Below are 21485 nucleotides of genomic sequence, written 5' to 3' on the forward strand. Positions count from 1 at the left end.
TGAGTTCATTCAACCCAAGCTTGGGAATAATGCATTTTACCCAAATTTGGCTTATTGGGCCAAACTACCCCTATTAGGTAGGTGCAGCTCTCTCTATTTTTGACAACATTGGTGGGGAAGAGAGAGAATACCGAGAGATTTTGGGTTGAGAGAATAATCGATATACTTAATTTTGAGTAGAGTGAACCCAAAAATTAGGTAACATGTTTTTTCCGTGTAGTTCTTTTTTCAATGCTCGCATTGCTTTTTCACTGGGGCAAAGCATCAAAAGACATTCGACTTGTATTTTTTAAACGCCTGTGACTGATGTCAGCCGCGACGAGATGCTGCTGATGGTTTTTTCCTTTCATCCTTCTTGGTTCGCAACAAAACATTGTTTCGTGTTTTTCGATATTTTAGCCGTAAAAGTGTTAAGTTTATCCTTAAAACCTTCATCAAACTGTTCTGTAGTATGTGCGTCTGCTAAGGTGTAACCGATTGCGTCCCGGCGAGCAGTGAAAGTTGGCAAAACAGCACTTTTCGAGACAGCTTGGTGAATCCTCCAAAAAGATTGTGCCTCCCTGCCTGGACAGAAATAATGGCCCGAGAATACGATCATTTGTTTAAGCTTCTCATCATCGGTGATAGTGGTAAGCATGGATAATAATAGTTTTATTTGTAGGCCGTACGTCTGGAGCTGGCCATGAATCATAATTCCCGTGGAGAAGCCCTGCCTCAGTTATGTTGCTTCTTTGTGTACCATTATTCGATCCTCCCCATCATCATTAATGATTTGAGGCCAACACATTCATCATCATCGTATCAACACGCAGATCAGTGCTGCCAAAAGAGCTTCTTGATCCGTTGATTACTACGATCATGCGTAGTTTTAACAAACAAAATTGATTTTTTTCTCATTGATGTACCAATTTATTCTTATTACAATTTCTCATTTATGTTGAAATTTTAGTTCGTATTGATGTTCATATACAGACCTCGGAATCAATATCCCAGAGCTGACAGCAAGACTCATTTTAGAATCTTTAAGGTATTTAAACCATGTTTAACACACTTTTTCATCATTATGGTCTCTAAATTTGATATATTCCCCTTCTTCTTGCATAGCACTCTAGTAGCGACTCGTGAAATCTTCAGAGGCTCTAGTGCGATTATTCGCCTTGAATTTCTTCTCAAATTCGTCGATGAATTCTCCAGCGATTTTTGAGGGGATAATTGAAATAATTTCCACAGAATTTGCTCCAGGAAACCCAATGTAACTCAAATTAATTTCCACAAGGATTACCCTGAAAATTTCCTAGCTACCATTCGAGGATATCCTCCAAACATTTTTCTACCCATTTTTTTTCAGTAGCTACTTTAGCAGTGCTTCGGAAGATTCATACAATTCTTTCATCAAAATTCGCAATAGTTTATTCCAGATTTTTTTCAAAGAAATTCATCCAGGATTTTTTTAGGATACACTACGAGATTTCCTCAAGGAGTTCCTATGCTGATTTTTCAAATTATTCTTCCTGTATTCCTAGATATACCTCCCGAATTTTACATTTACAGTTATTTAGTTTCCGAGTACTTCCATGACAAATTTCTTACGGAATTACGAAATTCTTAGAGAAATTCCCGGTTTAAATCTTGAAGAACTCCTTAATGACAATTTTGGACGAAATCACTGGAGGCTGCCCGGGCTGTTACGTCGATTCTCGCGAATTTCGCGGATTTGTGCCGTCAGACGCGAAAGAAGCAGTACTTCACAGTGCTACAAAAACAGGATTTTTCAGTGCTAAAAAACGGTACTTTTCAGTGCTACAAAAATAGTACTTTTCAGTACTATTTTTCTACTATTGATTCCTTTACGATCCTTGTTTGGACCCGTGCCTTCGATTTTTCGTTGGACCCGTTAGCGAAAGCTCCTTCTTGGACACCGTCTTGATAAAATACCTCTTAGAACGTCTGGTCCTCTTTCGTTTATTCACTAAACATGGTTTCAACTACAAACAAAAGGAAGGGTGAATCTCTGTGAATTCAAATTTTCACAAGCAACTTCCTTCCATAAAAGTGGGATTTAAACCTGTCACTAAACGTGGCGCTTTCGGCCAAGGTTGAAATGGTTAATGTTGATAATTGCATCGAAATGAGCAATCAGTTAGATGCTCTAGACAAATTTTCCGAACACCAAATCGAAGCAGTTTCTAGCCCAGGCTCTTTGATTCAAGTGAGGAAGCAAAGAGTGCCGCCTATCGTGGTCAGTTGTTCCGAATTTTGGAGGATTTAGGCAGGAGATCTTGAACTCCATTAGGGGAATCAAGGTTTCCTTCCAAATCGCAAAGAAAGGAGACTGTCGCGTTTTGCCGGATACTCTTAGAGATCGCGAACTTCTTCTCAAACATCTTGAAGATAAGAACCACATTGTTTTACTTATGACGACAAAACTGAACGTTTGTTCAAAGTCGTCTTGAAAGGTCTCTCAAGTGACTATAAATCACCTGAAGAGATCAAAAATGGAATAAATGATTTACTTGGATTTTCCCAGTCCAAGTAATCATTATGAAAAAGATAACCCAATCTGGCATTGTTCGGAAAGGGCTTTCTCAAGAATATCATTTAGTTCACTTTAATAAAAAAGATCTAAATAGCATTGAAGGTTTAGAACAAACAACACTTATGTTCGATGTCCGTGTGACATGGGAACATTTCCAGAAACCTGGAGGAAATTTCCAGAACTCCACTCAATGCCGTCGGTGCCAAAAGTGGGGTCATGGAACAAAACATTGCCGCATGGATGCTAAATGTATGATTAGCGGATGTTCTTCTCACGCCAAGGACGTCTGTCCTGTGAAGGAAGATACTAAAAGTTTGTATGCGCAAATTGCTTCGGCAATCATTAGTCTAACTTTTGGGATTGCCCTTCGCGTAGGCGAATCGTCGAGGCTCGTGCTAGGCAGATGAAACGTAATGTTTTTCGTTCCCGGCATTCCCCTGGTAGAGTATTGAACAATGCTCATTTTTCAGTTAACGATCGCTTGATAAAGAATCATATCCATCAGATGGATTATAATCATGCTCATTCACAAGCTAATTTTCTTCCGTCGGGTAGACGTTTGAATCTTTTAATTTCGAATGGATCTACCCAAGCAAATTCGTATACCGATATTGTAGCAGGTAATTTGAACTCCTCCCCTATTCGTACTATGAGTACCTATTCTACTTGTTTCAAATCAAATGGAAAAAAACCCTACCGCTACAGGTAACTCCTACTCCGCTTCTTCGTCTACCGAAAATTCTAATGAGAAATCATAAAGATAATGTACCCACTTCAAGTGATATGCATGCCTCTGATTTTTAATTTTCTAACTGAATGATTGATGCAATGTTCAAAACCACCACTATGACTGAAGCAGTCCAAGTAGGTGTAAAATTTACTAATCAAATTATTATTGGATTACGTTTTTCTAATGGATCCAAATAATAATTTAAATATTTTAAACTGGAATGCTCGTTCTCTGACTGGTAAAGAGGACGAGCTGTTTAATTTTCTTACAGCTCATAACGTGCATATAGCAGTTATTACTGAAACGTATTTGAAACCTGGATCAAAACTCAAAAGAGATCCTAACTTTTTTGTTTATCGTAATGATCGACTTGATGGGCTTTTGGGGGAGTTGCAATCATCATTCATAGGCGTATAAAACATCAACTGTTTTCGTCATTTGAAACTAACGTTTTTGAAACTTTAGGTGCTTCTGTTGAAATACAGCTTGGTAAATATACTTTCATAGCTGCCTATTTGCCTTTTCAATGCTCTGGACAGCAAGTTAATTTGCTTCAAACTGACTTGCGAAAATTGACTCGCAATAAGTCAAAATTTGTCATTGGTGACTTTAATGCCAAACATCGATCATGGAATAATTCTCAAAGTAATTCCATCGGCAGAATTTTATTTGATGAGTGCTTTTCAGGATATTTCTCAATTCAATATCCTGATAGCCATGTTTTTCCTCTACTAGAAATCCTTCTACGATTGATTTGGTCTTAACCGACTCTAGTCATCTTTGTAGCCAATTAGTTACTCATGCTGATTTTGATTCTGATCATGTCCCTGTTACATTTCAAATATCCCATGAAGCGATTCTCAATCCTATCAGCTCCACTTTCAATTTTTTACGAGCCGACTGAAATATATATGAAACATATATTGGCTCTAATCTTGATGATGATATTTCTTTACAAACAAAACTTGATACTGACAATGCTCTTGAAACTTTAACAAATTCCATTGTTGAAGCCAGGAGCATTGCAATTCCAAAATGTGAAAATTTGAATCCGTGATTATAGACGATGATCTTAAACTCTTGATCCGTCTTAAAAACGTGAGGAGAAGGCAATTTCAACGCACTCACGATCCTGCTATGAAAATTATATGGCAGGATTTGCAGAAAGAAATCAAGAAACGTTTTGCACAATTAAGAAACAACAATTTTGAAAATAAGATTTCTCAATTGGACCCTTTTGGAAATTATTACTAACAAATTGCGAAAAAGCTCAAAAACTTGCTATGCAGTTTGAAGTGCGCACAATTTTAATTTAGGACTTACTAGTCCAATTGAAAATCAAATTACTCAGGACTTCGAAAATATTCTCAATCAAGAGAACGTTTTTGAAAATGCCTGGGAGACTGATTTGGAAGTAGTGAGAACTATTATTAAAAAAATCAAAAATATGAAAGCTCCTGGCGATGATGGAATTTTCTACATCCTCATCAAGAAACTTCCAGAAAGTAGCTTTATCATTTTTAATTGATATATTCAACAAATGTTTTCAATTAGCATATTTTCCTGACAAATGGAAAAATGCTAAGGTTGTTCCAATTTTAAAACCAGACAGAAATCCTGCAGAAGCTTCTAGCTATCGTTCAATCAGTTTGCTTTCCTCCATCAGTAAACTTTTTGGAAAGGTAATTTTGAACAGAATGATGGCCCACATCAACGAAAATTCAATTTTTGCCAATGAACAGTTCGGATTCCGCCATGGACATTCGACCGCTCATCAACTTTTACGTGTACAAATTTTAATTACAAATCAACAATTAAATTTAATGTACAAATTAATTTTATTTTTCCAATACCAGGTACCCCCGTTGGTTTGACCACATTTAATCTGAACACTTTTTAATTTGCACCCCGCTAATTTGCACATCGTTCAGATTAAAAATGGTTCAAACGTCATTTAGCTCATGGAACGGAGTAAAGTGGAATGGAACGCTGTGGAACGGAACGCAGAATCAAAACAAAACAGTGAAAGAGGTTACCAGAAATACGTTTCTAGGGTGACTAGATGTTCAAATTAAAAATGAACCCCGATGGTTTGCATGAGGTATCGTTCAAATTAACGGGGGTGTACGGTATACATTGTTAGAATAATTCAAAGTTATCTGTCAAATCGTACACTTCAGGTTAATTATCAGAACTCCAGATCTGAGAGACGTCCTGTAAGAGCTGGTGTTCCTCAAGGCATTTTGGGACCAATATTATACAATATTTTCACATCTGACTTACCTGAGTAACCTCAGGGATGTCAAAAATCTTTGTTTGCGGATGACACAGGCCTCTCCGCCAAAGGACGAAGCCTGCGTGTCATCTGTAGTCGATTACAAAAAAGTTCGGATGTTTTTTTTCATACTTGCAAAAATGGAAGATTTCTCCTAATGCTTCCAAAACTCAACTACAGTCATCACTCTCTTACTCGATATTGAAGGGACCATCGAGTTAGGGAGGTATCGAGTTACAGAACACAAAAGCAGTGCATCTGCGTTCCAAGGGACCATCGAGTTAGCCATGAAAACTAACTTTTACTATGGTTCTCTAACTCGATATCGAGATATGGAATATCGAGTAAGGGAGAGTTAACTGTAATAATATTCCCACATAAACCAAAAGCACTTTATTTGAAACCTTCAAGTAGACATGTTGTCACGATGAGAGGGGCTCCAATAAACTGGTCAGATGAAGTTTAGTATCTAGAGTTCATGCTAGATAAAAAAATACTTTCAAAAATCACATTGAGAACATTCAAGCCAAACGTAACAAATATATAAAATGTATTTATCCACTTATCAATAGTAAATCAAAACTTTGTCTTAAGAACAAGCTTTTGATCTTCAAATAAATTTTCAGGCCAGCCATGTTGTATGCTGTATGGACTAGCTAATACCAGGAAGAATGCTCTGCAGAGAGTTCAAAATAAAGTTTTCATATTTGGGTTAAGTTAGGTTAAATAAATTGAAAGCGTTTTTTTTTCTCTTATAAAGTATGCTGTTCAGCTCAAGAAAAGTAAAAATTTCTGCTCAAGAAATGGTCAAGAAATTTTCTACAGTGAGCTCCATTTGAATTGACATTTCTTTTCAACTGCGTACTGCGATCAAAGTAAAATGCTTTTCTTGAGCATTTCTTGCAAGAAATTTCCCACGCATCGAGATAGGTGATTACTTTTATGTCGAGGTGCATACTTCGCTTAAGCAGGTAAAATCAATTCACCTGTAAAAATTCAAAACTGCAATGGCAAATGAAATGTAATATGTTAACAACTACCGAAAGCTAAACATTACATATATTTTGCAATTGGATTAAATGGACAAATTCAATTGCAATTTATATGTAATGTTTAGCTTTCGGTAGTTGTTAAACTTCCACTCGGCTGGTTAGCCATTAGCAAACCACGATTCATAATTAAAAACAAGTATGTAATATGTTGTTAACCAAGTGTTAATAAAAGTTTAATTTTGTTTTACCAAATTAGGATGATAGTGTTGTCTAACACAGAACACCTAGATATAAGAGAAGAATGTAATGTTTGGAATGATACTAATAATCTAAAAAAAAGTGCATACATCAGTTTCACTATAAAAATTGCAGATTCAGTATGGTTCAGAGCGTTAATTGTCCTTATTCTACGGCTGTTTTCAGGTGTGGGCAAATCTTCCCTTTTGATACGTTTCTCAGACAACACATTCTCCGGCAGTTACATAACAACCATAGGTGTCGATTTCAAAATACGGACAGTGGTCATAAACGGTGAACGCGTCAAGTTACAAATATGGGATACTGCTGGACAGGAACGATTTAGAACTATAACAAATACGTGAGTTTGCAAATTAGCCTTTGCTCCCAATCTTGAATAATGTCATTATATTTTACTCATCTTGGTCGCAGTTATTACCGAGGAACTCATGGTGTTATAGTGGTATACGATGTAACCAATGGCGAATCATTTGCCAATGTGAAACGCTGGCTTCAGGAAATTGAAGCTAATTGTGACGTAGTGAACAAAGTTCTAGGTAACTTGCATAGCTTGGATCCTTCTCAACAAAACAAACTTAATTCCGGTTTTTCATTTTTAGTCGGAAATAAAAATGACGACCCCGCCAGGAAGGTTGTGATCACCGAAGACGCGCAACGTTTTGCGAACCAGATGGATATACAGCTTTTCGAAACCTCAGCCAAAGACAATATAAACGTAGAGGAAATGTTTCTAGCCATCACCGAGCAAGTGTTAAGGCATAAAAAGCAAACGCAAAAAACAGGTATAAAAGTCTTATTGAATGCTTTTGATATAGGTTTCCGTAATTTATTCGCTTATTTTAGGTTCAATCGGATCAAAGCAACGACACCGTCAATCTGCGCAAAGGAGCCAACATAAAGAAAAAGAACAAATGTTGCTAGTACTATCACGTGTTTGGTTGATATGTGTTAGCAGGTAAAAAAATGTAACATCCGGCAAATGAGGGGGAATAAGAGCTGAACGCATACAATACACTCTGTAATTATATAAATGCTATCTAATATATTTATACTGATTACGATATCAAACACTGTAGCAAATAGACGCCAATTTTTAACCCGTGGTTTGTATCGTTGTATGGTTTGAAAAAGAATTCCTTTTCCGTATTACATTTTCCTGCTCCTCTTCAAGGTGAAGATGAATCGAAGCCAAAGTTCAAATTTTCAAGAGCACGGCTCTGGACAACCAAACATCCGTTTGAGCTGAAAACCTAATCGATTGATCACCATCAGCTAGTGACCAATCGATTAAGTTTTCAGCTTAAACGGAAGTTTGGTTCTCCAGATCCGTGCTCTTGAAAATTTGAACTTTGGCTTTGATTCATCTCCACCGGACTGGCGGATAATGGCGGACTTCTCGGACGCGAAATAAAAGGAAGACGAGGAGCACTTGATTTGAGGCGTGTATTTCTCGCGATGGCCAAACTCTAACTAACTAACTGCAAGAAATATGATCTTCAATCTAGTTGTACCGATCTAACTATCTCCTTCCATCGTTAATTGAGCATGAGTGCCACCTATTGTGACCGACTTAGTGAGAGATGGACTCAGAGAAAACAATTTCAAGCTAATCTTATCTATGCTTACAAACTAATACACAAAAGAATTCATATCAAACAAAGAAGTTCAAACAGTTAGTAAATAACCAAAAAATCTTATCGTCACACGTATAAACCTCAACTTTTACACCGTCTTAGCACAAGCGCTAAGGAGTGGGTCTGTCAAAAATCAACATTTTTGTGAACAAAACTGTGTTGTGAGAAGTATGTTTGCGGTGTATTTGCAAAAAAAAGGTATTATTCTAGTAATTCCAATAATTTTCCTTACAATATGTCGAATTTTTATTTGAATAAAAGCGATGCGCAATGTTAGGACCCATTTTTTACATGAGGGTCTTAATTTTTGCGCACTTCTAGCAATTCAAAATGGCACGTAAATACATGTACGTCATTCCAAATGATAAAAGCTGTCGATCTTACCAGGAATGGTCACTCAATCCATAAGGCAGCGGCTACATATAATATTCCTGAAAGTATCTTTTGCATGAAGCTGAAGGCAAGGTGTGCATCGAAAAATCTCGGAAAACCCACTGTATTGACGCAGGAGGAGACTTTTACTGTAAACATGGATAATTGATACACTGAAATGAATTTTATTGTAGAAACTACTGAATCCATGGTAAAATTAAGAACTGCACCAACGATTTTCAACCGACTACATTAATCTGTTAACTTTACCAAAACATAGTCAACATCACTACACTGAGAACAGCGTTGCGGTTGAAAATACTATATCAGAGGGTTAAATTAAATACACAACGCCACTTGATTTGTGCAGACTAAATTCGCATTTATTTAGAATATTTTGTGCATTCAATTTTACCATGGCACCATTTGTATAGTAAAAATGACTAAGTCATGGTTAAAAACTTGCAGCAGACCAGAATCGAACCGAGGATCTGGCGATTGTCAAGCGCGAACGCTAGCCGCTCGGCTATCGACGCGGTTGGATTGAGAGGGAACAAAACGCAAATAAAAAGCGTTCATTATAGCTCAATCGTGGTTGGAATAGTAAATTTAAAAACACGTTCATGGTTCTCATTACTGCAACGCTTGTTTCAGTGTACACAAGAAAATATATTCGGTTTATTTAACTAGAACTGCAGTATTTACGACAAGAAACATTCTTGATGTGACAAGTTGGGCATTATTCTTTTGACCACACTGTGTTGTACGGTGGGTGTCACGGATTGAAATACAATGCTTTGTAGTGGATGCTACTATGGACATGGTCACATTTATAAAAAGACAATTTACACCGTCTTCAGCCAAAGGCTGCACAGACTGAACATTCACGAACACTACACTGAAAAGCGTACTGCAGTAAGGTACACCATAAATTCATTCTTAAAAATACTATTGAGTAAATTTGTAAAATCAAATTGTAATTCATTTATTATTACCATAAAAGTTGAAAAAAATACTATATGACAATAAAATATGGACGGTATTTTTTTCAGTGCTTGCATTTCAAAACAAAAACATTCAATCGTCTTGCTTACTGCAAATCGCTGTCTTGTTTACCATAATGTTGTCATTTTGGCAACGAATATGGTAAAACAGAACCATGCAAAAACAACATTGATCGACCAAACAGACGCCATTACTAAAAATTTGTTCTCGGAACGCTGCTGGTTCGTTTATTTTTGCCTGTTGTTTTTTTGTGAATTATGGCCGGAAAAAGCAAGGAAACTGTCGAAGTTATTGTTGATGACATAGTAGCGGATCCGGAATTGATTGAAGGTATGAATTACATTAAGATATCCTTCGTAAAGTTACTTAATATGTAAAAATTTCTAGAGCATGACCCAGAACTGCAAGAATTGATCTTGGGCGAATGGAACTTGGATGCCGCGATTTATTCTATCTTGGTCGGTAAGTCATTGCATTCATTTTACTAAAATAGAAGTTTTTCGAAGCACTATCTCAATTCCAATTCACAAAATGAGCAGCGGTAAAATTCGGGAAATTCCTACCTGACGTTGTTATCTTGCAATATTTGCTTTTGCTTAGGACACGGAATTACAGTTGGCTATCTGAAGGACATTGATGATGCGGCTTTGTCGGAGATTTTCTCGGTAATCAAGTGGACAGGCCATAAATATGCCCTTAGAAAGAAACTGCAGAGTTGGCCTGAAAGTTCCTTCTATTCAACTAACGCTTCTCACGAGCATGGCCATACAAGCAGTACATCAAATCCTGGGCCATCCAATCATTGTTTGCTACCATCGTCAGTAACGAGAAGCCATCTCGAAGATGTCTTGGAGAGAAACGAGAAGGGTAAAATTGTCCGAAACTACTACGAAAAGCATCACCAGTTGGACACAGAACACAAAAAGTATTTGGCTCATACTATAGTAGACTACTACATAGCTAATGATCGCTACTTCACATTAACTGACATGGCTCGATTTGCTCATTACATCGTAGAACGATTTCCTTCGGAACTAGCTGTAATAACTGCTTATCAGTACTATTTTGAAATTTGCAATCTAATTCAAAAAATTTTACTCTATTTTACAGGAAATCTACTTTAATCCTCGAGATAACTCAATCGGAAAGAAACATCCATCTGGTCTACTTTATGACAGGTTTCATAACAGAAACAAGAAATCCCTATTGGAAAGGAAGCGTAAGAGCAACGACGATATCGACCATTGGAAGGAATACGAAGCAAAGGCTGTTGCCCTATCTGTTGAAGGTAATTTGAAACTTAATTGAAAAATGCCATTTCCCGGGATCCCGAAGAAGTTTATTTGTACGGCTATTTCTCTTTTTTCTAAGTAATTTATTTGTTTCTCAAAATAAATATATTTGTCTTGGCTTCGTTTTGAACTAGAGCCTTCAAAACAAAAAATTTTAGAAAATTATTTTTATATTTATTTTCTCTATTTATGCTCTTGGCGAGTTTGCCACACATTTAGAAAATTTATCAAAAGTCCATACTACAAAATTGAAAGTGAAGCTCACTTTTGATAAATCGTATAAAGTCAAAATCATATTTTCAAACATTTAATCAATTTTATAAAGCACATAACAGTCCCATGTTCTATGGGATTTCCTGGATAAATAGGACTGTTATGGAAGTAGTGGCAATATAGAACAAAAATCAACTAAAGCCTTACGTTGAGTTTGTGACTCTCATATAACAGAATTCATGAAGAACTTTATAAGCCTTCTCAAATAATTTATGAAATAGAAAGCTTCGCATGTATTGCATATACAGTATTGGACAAAACATATGCAACTTTTTCGGTTTTCCATACAAAATGACCAACTTTGGTAAGCTAGATCTCAGTTATTTATGGACCGATTCGTATGAAATTTTCACAGAACATCAGACATAACTTGAATTTCCACATATATTTTTGAGTGATTTTTCCAATCACGAGTTCAAAAGCAGTAACGGTTTGACTAAAGTGAATTTTTTGACGATTTTTTATAATTTATTTAACTAAATACATTGAAGTGATAGCTTGATGGTATCTTCAGCAAAGTTGTAGATGTTGACGAGATGAACAAGTTTGCTAGATACAGCTGTTGTGTAGGGCTAATAGATTTTGCGATAAATAGTTTTGAATTTTTTGACGAAAATTTCACTTTAGTTAAATTGTTATTACTTTTGAACTCGTGATTGGAAAAATTATTCAAAAATATATGTTGAAATTCAAGTTATGTCTGATGCCTTTTGAAAATTTCATTCGAATCGGTCCATAAATAACTGAGATCTAGCTTACCAAAGTTGATTATTTTGTATGGAAAATCGAAAAAGTTGCAAATGTTTTGTCCAATACTGTAATCTTTCTTGGACAAACATTTCGTCGAAAAGATGTGCATTTTGTAAATAACTATTTGATTACGAAAAAAATTCAAATAAACGTTGAAACATAACTATTGATCAGTGAGGAAATTGTTGGCATGACATGAAAAGTAAATTGTGCGGTAGTTTTTTTGTTTGTGTATGTTCTAAGAGATTAACTTGCATGAATTATATATTATTGATAAAATGCAGCAATGATTACATGGAGCTTTTAGATATCGACGAAACAATTTCACCATAAACTATATTTTTATTATGAAACTGTTTATTTTATGATCACAAATAAACTTAAATACATTTGTGGGACACTTTGGGCGTTAATGGGTTAAAAATTTATAATTATAGTAAATTAATTACTATTGTTATATATTATAGACATTGAAAGACAGAATTGTCACAAAAATTGGCTCCGAAATAATCAGCAACCCGCGGAGAAAGTCACGCAGCTTTGGAAAGAGTCACTCCTGCTGCGCATGCGGACCATTGTACAAGATACAGAAGTTGACAAGAAGAATGTGCTAGCAGAGTGGCCTCGTCTAACGGATGAAAATGGATATTTGCTGGTAATATAAATAAATGCATTAGTTAATATACACTATTAAACCTAGATATTGTTTCCTCAATTTAGATTGATGCAGATTTTTGTTCCATCTACGGAGAGCTTGGTGATCTATCAAACATTTTCAATGTCTGGGAAGGATTCGTAGAACGATTTCTACAATACGTTGAACAAAAAGGATTGAATGACGATTACTCTCGAGAACTTTACAGCCGTCTGCATGAAACAAATATCCCCAAAGGTAAATATTGGCCGTATTCTTAAATTTCTCCAGAATGTAATTGGTTTCATATTTCAGATAGCCGGGATTTTATTTGTTGTACCATATTTCATGGTATCGTCAAGCCAGTTCGAACATCATCCCGCAAATTGCCAACGATTTTGCAAGCACAAACGGATATGTGCTATGCATGTAAGACAGAGCAGGATTTTTCAGAAGCTGTAGCAGAATTACGTGACGAGTACGAAGCAAATGCAGTTCAATTTTTCCCACGGATTTTCGTAATTGGAGGAACCGAGCATCTGTTTGCGTTCTATGTCGTGACTGCGAAATTTCAGTACAAACTTCCATCATTCCTGCGTTGCATCGATCTTGTCGTGAAGCTGAAGTTTGTATTGAATTATAATTTTCCGGAAAGCTGCGAGTTGTTTTGGTACTTCGTTGCCAAACTCTTCTACAACGTCGGCTACTCCCGAAAAGCTAGGAATAGCCAACTTCTGCAACTGTTCGCATATCTGAAGGACGGCTAAGAAACAACATGAACTGTCATCTGTGCCGCAGGCCGCAGGGATCTGTTCAAACGTTGTTTGACCATTTGACGATATTCCACGGCACTCCCACCGTTTTCAAATATACGTGTACAGCATGCGCACCTTCAAGATCGTATCAAAATCTGCATCGTTTTAAACGGCACATCAATTCCAGCCACGTCGGATTATTTCAGTCTAGTGACACTGAAAATCAGGACACAACATGCGACGTCTATCATGAAGCTGATAAGCCTACGGATCCCATCGATACGGAAGAAAAAACGATTTTTCAGGAAAATTCAAACACAAACAATACTAATGATCTTGGAAATGTAAACGAATCGTTGGAGAAAGAGAAAGTTAGTTTAAGTGATGATAATATTTTAGTCTTAAGAAATAAGTTAAGAGAAATGTTTTTAAACTTTACGTTAAATTTACACAGTAAGTCAAATTTTACGAGAAAAGACGTAATAAGCTTACAACAGAGCATTACTGATCAAATAGTTAAGCCAATTTGTGATACACTGCTAAAAATAAGTCCGGTAGATGATATTGATTCGGAAGGAGTTAAAGAACTTATTGATGATATTTACCAACCGTTTCAGTTTATAAGTTCCGAGAAAAAGCTTAATACTACATTGCAAAACATTCAATTACACGATTCATTACAAACGATCGAATATAAAGATAGCTTTGGAAACACCATGTCGAAAGGATGTTTAATGCCCATTAAGCATCAATTCACGCAGTTTTTCGAGAGTGGCAGTGTTTTTAACGATACGATGAACCATATGAGACAGTTAGAAGAGGAAGATAATTTAACGAACGTTATCAACGGTTCCTTATGGAAAAATGTAAAACAATCGTTTGGAGATACATGTGTAATACCTTATTTTTTGTATTCGGACGAGGTCGAGATGAATGACGCCATCGGAGCACACTCCGGTAGCCACAAGGTTACAGGAATATACTATAGTTTTCCTACTATTCCTTCGCATTTTTTAGGCAGATTAGAGAATTTCTTTGTTGCCGGTTTCGTTAAAGCTTCCGATATGTCAAAAGTAGGTCCATCTTTGGCGTTGAAAGAATTGATAACAATACTCATTGACTTGGAGCAGAAAGGAGCGGAATTAAATATTGATGGCCAAAAAATTCGTGTTCATTTTGTGCTTATGGCAATTTTAGGAGACAATTTAGGAATCAATACATTAATGGGATACTCGACATCGTTCAGTTCTATGATATACTGCAGATTTTGCACTATGAATAAGTATGAGTGTCAAACAAATTTAAAACTGGACCCGCTTCGCTATCGGAATGAAAAGCAATATGACATTGATATTCAAAGAAAGGTAGATTTCAAAGAATCTGGTATTAAAGAAGAGTCAGCTTTTAATCGTTTACAGTATTATCACGTTGGCGAATTCACAAGTGTAGACTTAATGCACGATTTCTTCTCGCATGGAATTTGCAACTACGACATGTCTCTAGTTTTGTCATACATGATAAAGAAATTGCATATTTCATTGCTAACGATTAACTACAGAATTCAGATGTTTGATTGCAAAGAAACAGAGAAAAGGAACACTTTTAAAACGATTACTAAAGAACAAATTAAATCATCTAACTTCAAAATGACAGCTCGGGAAATGCTTTACTTTGTACACTATTTTCCTCTGATTTTTGGGGAGATAATACCAGAAAACGACGAAGTTTGGGATTTTGTCTTGTCTTTAGTTGAGTTAATAGATATGGTTATGCTTCCACAATTTAATAACGAGCTTCTTGCAGTTTTGGAAGATCAGATAGTTTATCATCACACGTTATACAGTAAACTTTTTGGAAAGCATTTGAAACCAAAGTACCACATACTACTTCATTATCCTGAAACAGTTAGGAGAATTGGACCTCCGCGGTTTACCTGGAGTTTCAGGTTCGAGGCATTCCATCAAGTATTTAAAAAATATTGCCGCAACATTACCTCTAGGCGTAATATATGCTTGACGCTTTGCACTAAAGCTCAACTTATCTTCATGAATGATATCAAACATTTAAATAACTTCAAAACGTGCATGATCTACAAAAATCCAATAAAATTGAGATCCATAGACTTACCATACGCTGAACATCTTTCGTTGACAAATAAGCAACTAACTACAAACTTTGACGCTGTGTCTACAGTTGCGTACAAAGGGACAGAATACCAAGTAGGTCAGTTTCTGACAAAATCAGCTATCAATTTAAAATGTGTAAAATTATTTGAAATTAAGAACTTATTGATCTGTAATAATGAATTACATGTTGGATGTCAACAATGGAATGTTGAAGAATATGCACTGCATTTAGCATCCTTTAAAGTATCTGTTAACCAATCAATGTTCCACATAATCGATATCGATTACTTTGATGGGCCTCCAATCCACGTGTACAATGAACAAGGCGAAAATTACATTAGGCTTAAGAAATACTTTGTATAAATTGATAAGTTCAATGTGTAATAAATACGCAACTGTTTTACATTTGTTTCCTTTTTTATCGCATAAATATTGAAATTCGATTTACCACCCCTACATCATAAGTAAAAATGAACAGGAACGTTTTTAAATCTACTACGTCTACTTCTCTGATTTTTTGTCGAATTAATTACAATTATTTTCAATTATACCGCATTACATAGTAATTTCTACTTCTGTACAACCCCATCGGAAGGTCGAATTAACTACAATTATTTTAATAATATCGTAAAACATAGTAATTTCAACTCCTGTACCATGCCATAGGGGCATAGTAAAAATAATGAATTTATCTATTTGAAACAAATGCAGAAAGTTGTCTGCACAGATTTAGTGGCGTTGTGTTTTTAAATTAACCCATCAATATAGTATTATTCACCGCAAAGCTGTTTTCAGTGTAGGCAACGGACAACACGGAACACCCAGTAGTCCAGTGATGAATTTTTCGTTTGACGAAAAGTTTCCACCGACTGGAGTGGGAATCGAACCCACGCACAGTGTGTTGAATGTATGGAGATGCGGGACAAAAATCAAAACTGGAAGATCAAGCCATTTAAGCAGCTTGGTATGAAAGGAAATATTTTTTCTGGTGAAAAGAGCTGCAATTTGCATAAATGACATATAGTATACGCATAATCGCGAAACTGTCCTAAGCGCCAATTCCATTATTTTCCAAAAAAAAAACCTTGTAATTTGTACTATTATTGCCTATAATGATGTAAGAAGTTATTTGCAAATATATCTCTTCAAACTCGTAGCTGCAAAAGTGACTTATACGCCTTTATGCAAAAAATGCGCATATTTTAAAAAAATTCTAGTTTTTAACATAAAATTTGAATAAAATCTTGGAAACTTCATTCAAAATATATTATTTAAACATAAACTTGCTCTGGTGTAATGTCTGGTTCAGCTTTGACCACATAGCGTTGCGAGATTTTCGGATTTTTTATCACAATCAACTCATTTTCATACTTGTGCTGGTTAAGGAGTATACCGAAAAATAATTGAAAATCTCGAAGAGTTGCAGGGAGTTGCAGCTGTATCTTTCAGATCTCTTAGGGGACACTCTGAGAAACATGTCTGTGAGTGACTTAGGGTGGAACTCGGTGGAACTTTTTTTGAATCGATAACCAAAGTTACATGTTAGTATTTCATAAGTTTGATTTCATAGCCAACTCATCGTGCCGATTTCTCATATTCAAAGTTAAAATTGGTGTGCTTATCCCATCAAACATACTTTAACAACCTTCAAACATGTTCTCTTTCAAATTTTGATTGAATAGATTGGATTCAACACCCTCCATACTAGTTGAAAATAATGTTGAAAACATGCGACAAAATTACGTTTTTCTGCTACTCCGACAACTGTCACTTTCGACGCTTGTTGTAGTCGTTTTAGTGCTTTAAAAATTTTATAAATACACGTTTCAATAGCCGATGTTATCTATAAACACTTGTGGATATTTATTATCGCCGAATAAAATAACTTGAAATTTGATTTTTGTCTATGGAGCAACGCACTGTGCCACGCTTCGTGGCACTCACAATACGCCTAAACGACTGACGCCGCTAACCGCACGGCCACGAAGCCCACATTTACTGCACTAGTCAGTGATTTTTACCAGATTATAGTAAACTTAACAGATTTTTGTAGTCGGTTGAAAATCGTTGGTGCAGTTCTTAATTCTACCATGGATTCGATAGATAATACAACATAATTTGTTTGCGTGTAGCGGTTGGCTTCCCATTTGATGGACAATAGACTGGCCCAGCTCAGTATGGGAGAAAAATAAAGTTGTATGATTCTACGGGGCACCCCCCAGGATTATTTCTTGGGGTTAGAGGAAGCCTTTCTGAAAAATTCAGCTCATTTGGTCGTTCCATGAGCTGGCGCATTTGAATTGAAGTTAATATGGGATTTTCAGCTCAAATATATGAGCAACAGCACATCATCTACTGTTTGGTTCAGGAAAATTGATGATCGCGTTCAATTAGACCCAGAATGTCAAAAACACTACTTGATGTAATAGCGAAGAATATTGTAGAAGATTGTACCATGATCAAAATTAATAAAGTTGGTGTTTTAACCATCTGAAGTATATCATGCAATACTGCTTGTATTTCTTCAACATAGCTTAGAGGTAGCCACTAAGCGCATCATAGCCACCTATGACACTGGGCGAGATGAGGCACATGTCGCATGCATATAAGTGACTGTACGGGAGTGCTGATCTAAGCCTAACTTTCAACAACTGAAAGAGTAATGAAAATGAGATTAAATCCAGATACAACCTTCTGCAATTATGTTCATTAGGGTATCAACTAGTGTATTTGTCATTCTGGGCTTATTTGAACGCGAACAATTAGTATACGGAACGAAACAGTGACATAGGATCAATTTTCAATATATTTGAGACGAATATTCCATACAAACTTCAAATCGAATGCGCCAGCTGGTGGAGCAATCAATTGAGTTGAAATTTTGAGAGAGCGTTTCTCTTACCCTAAGGCTCATATCTAGGTGGTGCCCGTTGAGTTTTACGACTTTTTTGTTTAAGGGCCAGTCTAATGGACAATGATTCACGTTCCAGTTGTATGGCAAGAAAAAATAATGAATCGCTAGTAATCAAAGATACATCTCCCGAACTAATTCATGTTTTCTATGGATTCGATTTCAGTGGAAAGTGAGGGTCTGTCCATTAAGGGACAGTCCCTTAGCAACATGCAGTTTGAAATACTAATGTACAGTTCTGAAAACGAGAAAACTCTCGAGCATATAGCTCGCCTGAGTTTCAGTTGAAGCACATCACTGCTAAAGACTCGTTACCCTTTTTGTTTAATACAAAACCAGTAAAAAGTAACATTATTTGGAACAAACGAGCATTTTGCGACATGCGCAAAAGTTTGGCACATCATGCGCAAAGTTAGGAACAATTCAGATTTTGTGCGCAATGTTAGGCACAAGATATTGTATCACCTTTTGCATTTTAAATTTTTTTAATGAATTATTTTTATTCCTTTTGAATCATGTGTTCTACTGAAGGGTTAAAAGCCTATCGTTGGCAGAAGTTTTAATAAAAAAATACATATTTTAGCCTTATTTGAAGCAAAAATAGGATGATGATTTCTTAACTGCGCAAAGTTTGGTGCGTACACGGTAAGTACAAATGAGTTGGATCGCTGAAATATTGGGATTATGACGTCAACATCTGCCTGAAATGTATTGATCGTGGCACCGAAATTTTAACTATTTGCGAAGTTTTAAAACAATCACTGTGTCAGTACACCTTTGAGGAAACTGAATAGGCTTTATGGCAATGGGGATGAGACTTTGAAGACAATTTGAGGGAAAAAACTAGAAAATTTATGTAAACTTGACGATAAATGTTGGGTTTACATATTTTTCTCATAGATCTTCAATTTTTTGGTATAATCGTTCATTTAAATGGGTTTATCATAGCTGGGAAACATCTTAGATATCCTTGTTTGCATCGTATTTCATCAATATTTTTCAGCTGTGAATGGTTTTGCAATCATATTCTCAAAAACAAGTTATTTCAATTTCAGTGTCCCAATGTCACCCCCTCTATGGGGTGAGATTGGGTCATTTTTCATTCACTTGTGGTGCCGCTGTGAATAAATATTTTTCTTTATTTTTTTGAACAGTTGTTAATGAACCATCAAATATCATACACACCAAATTTGAAGTTTTTTGGAGTTAAAATGCGATAGTTATTCAATAAATAAATCGTTCATATCCATGACCCATTCTCACCCCCAACGACGGTAATAAATCCTCTGGTACCTCTTTGGTTGAAGCATTGAACATCTTCCTTGATGATAAGCTCGATGGGCGTCATCTCGGCTATGATGTACACGGCCTCGTTAGAACCGTTCGGTATGCGCTTGCTACTCTTAAGCACATGATCCTGTAGTGCTTTCCAACCGATTTAGATTTCTGCTCGGTTTATGCGCTTTTAATTCGGCCTGGCCACGCTTGCCAGGAGCTTGCGTTTGCTGGTAATTACAGCAGAGCTGTTAGACATCATCCTCGAAAGCGCTGCTACCCTTTTACAGGCATATTCATCGTGGCTAGCGTAGCTGTGCTTGTCATCGATCATTACTCCAAGATGCCTAAGGGATCGCTTGGACTCTATAGTGCAATCACCTACCGAGATAAGCACCCGTTGTTTGGACTTGCGGTCCTACCATCAAAATATATGTGTAGAAGCTCACTTAACTGCACCGGAACTCTAAAGCGGGGAAGTGCATGAGCTATCGCCCCCAGATTGTTTTCACCCAAACAACCGCGCAGTAACGGATGCTTCTCCTTTCATGCATGACTGCCACCTCAGCTGTCTATGGGACTGAAAGGATAGAGTCCCAGAGTAGATTTTTTTTCCTGAATCCGAATTGGGTCTTGGAAAGGTCGTCCGTAGATTCCGTATACGGTACTAGCTTGTTGAGGATTAACCTCTCCAACAACATTTTCGACGTATGTAACAACGGGTCACCTGGTGACTTCTCTACCTTTAGTAATAGCACTAAATACTGTCACCTCCATACATAGAGGAAGATTCCCTGGTCCATATAGCGTTGGTCCAGAGTGTTTTGTTCGTGCAGCAGAGCTTCAGTGAATACTTTGCCATCCAAGCGCACTGTTTCTGACCCCGGGTTTGGGTCGATTTATTCCGCAATGCCCCATCTCCGCCAGGTATTATACTGGAGCAAAACGTTATGAGTATAACCGTTATCGATGTCATTCCAAAACATTAGGACTACAGAAAGTCATGTCGATAATCGATTCTGCACTATTTCTGGGGAAGCTGCTAACTGCACTCACATTTGCCAGCTCTATATTTAACGAAGTCAATAGTTGGCACCTTTGGTTGGTGCAACCCACTCCACTGCCCATGCATTTACCGGTTGGCTAATTCGGCTATCAGCATCTTCTTCTTCTTCTTGGCATTAACGTCCTCACTGGGACAGAGCCTGCTTCTCAGCTTAGTGTTCTTATGAGCACTTCCACAGTTATTAACTGAGAGCTTTCTTTGCCAAAGTTGTCATTTTTCGCATTCGTATATCGTGTGGCAGGTACGATGATACACTATGCCCAGGGAAGTCAAGGAAATTTCCATTACGGAAAAATCCTGGACCGACCGGGATTCGAACTCAGACACCTTCAGCATGGCGTTGCTTTGTAGCCGCGGACTCTAATCACTCGGCTAAGAAAGGCCCCTGCATCATCATCATCATAATTATCAATTAAGTAAATACTTGTTTTTGTATCGTAATGTCCCTACAAACTAATCCTTCAACTTGTGTAGTTGAAATACCGCGAATGATTTGGAAAAATACTGTTTAGCGTTCGAAAAACCTGCGTGCCACACAATCAGCCGCACCATTCACTTGCCGTTCGTTGGAGAATGATTCGTTTGAAATTATTTAAACACG

General features: G+C 36.7%; 2 protein-coding genes across 3 annotated transcripts; both read left to right on the top strand.

The window, feature by feature from the left end:
• The first annotated feature begins 290 nt into the window (after positions 1 to 290).
• LOC5578301 (ras-related protein Rab-35) lies at positions 291 to 7894 on the top strand. 2 transcript variants are annotated; one of them, XM_001656833.2, is made up of 5 exons: positions 291 to 629; positions 6957 to 7131; positions 7203 to 7327; positions 7391 to 7573; positions 7635 to 7894. In XM_001656833.2, exons 1-5 carry the CDS (start codon positions 578 to 580, stop codon positions 7748 to 7750), a joined length of 651 nt encoding a protein of 216 aa, XP_001656883.2. In that variant the 5' UTR covers positions 291 to 577; the 3' UTR covers positions 7751 to 7894. The 2 variants fall into 2 exon arrangements, with proteins under 2 accessions (XP_001656883.2, XP_021707157.1); XM_021851465.1 differs by having other exon boundaries at positions 7391 to 7581; positions 7635 to 7712.
• A 1850-nt stretch (positions 7895 to 9744) lies between these two features.
• Positions 9745 to 15592, top strand: LOC110678719. Its single transcript, XM_021851957.1, has 7 exons — positions 9745 to 10132; positions 10190 to 10264; positions 10403 to 10842; positions 10913 to 11090; positions 12585 to 12772; positions 12838 to 13009; positions 13067 to 15592. The coding sequence occupies exons 1-7, from the start codon at positions 10060 to 10062 to the stop codon at positions 13516 to 13518; spliced, it is 1578 nt and encodes a 525-aa protein (XP_021707649.1). The 5' UTR covers positions 9745 to 10059; the 3' UTR covers positions 13519 to 15592.
• Positions 15593 to 21485: the final 5893 nt, after the last annotated feature.

The sequence above is a fragment of the Aedes aegypti genome, chromosome 3 (assembly GCF_002204515.2).
Source record: "Aedes aegypti strain LVP_AGWG chromosome 3, AaegL5.0 Primary Assembly, whole genome shotgun sequence".
Classification (NCBI taxonomy): domain Eukaryota; kingdom Metazoa; phylum Arthropoda; class Insecta; order Diptera; family Culicidae; genus Aedes; species Aedes aegypti.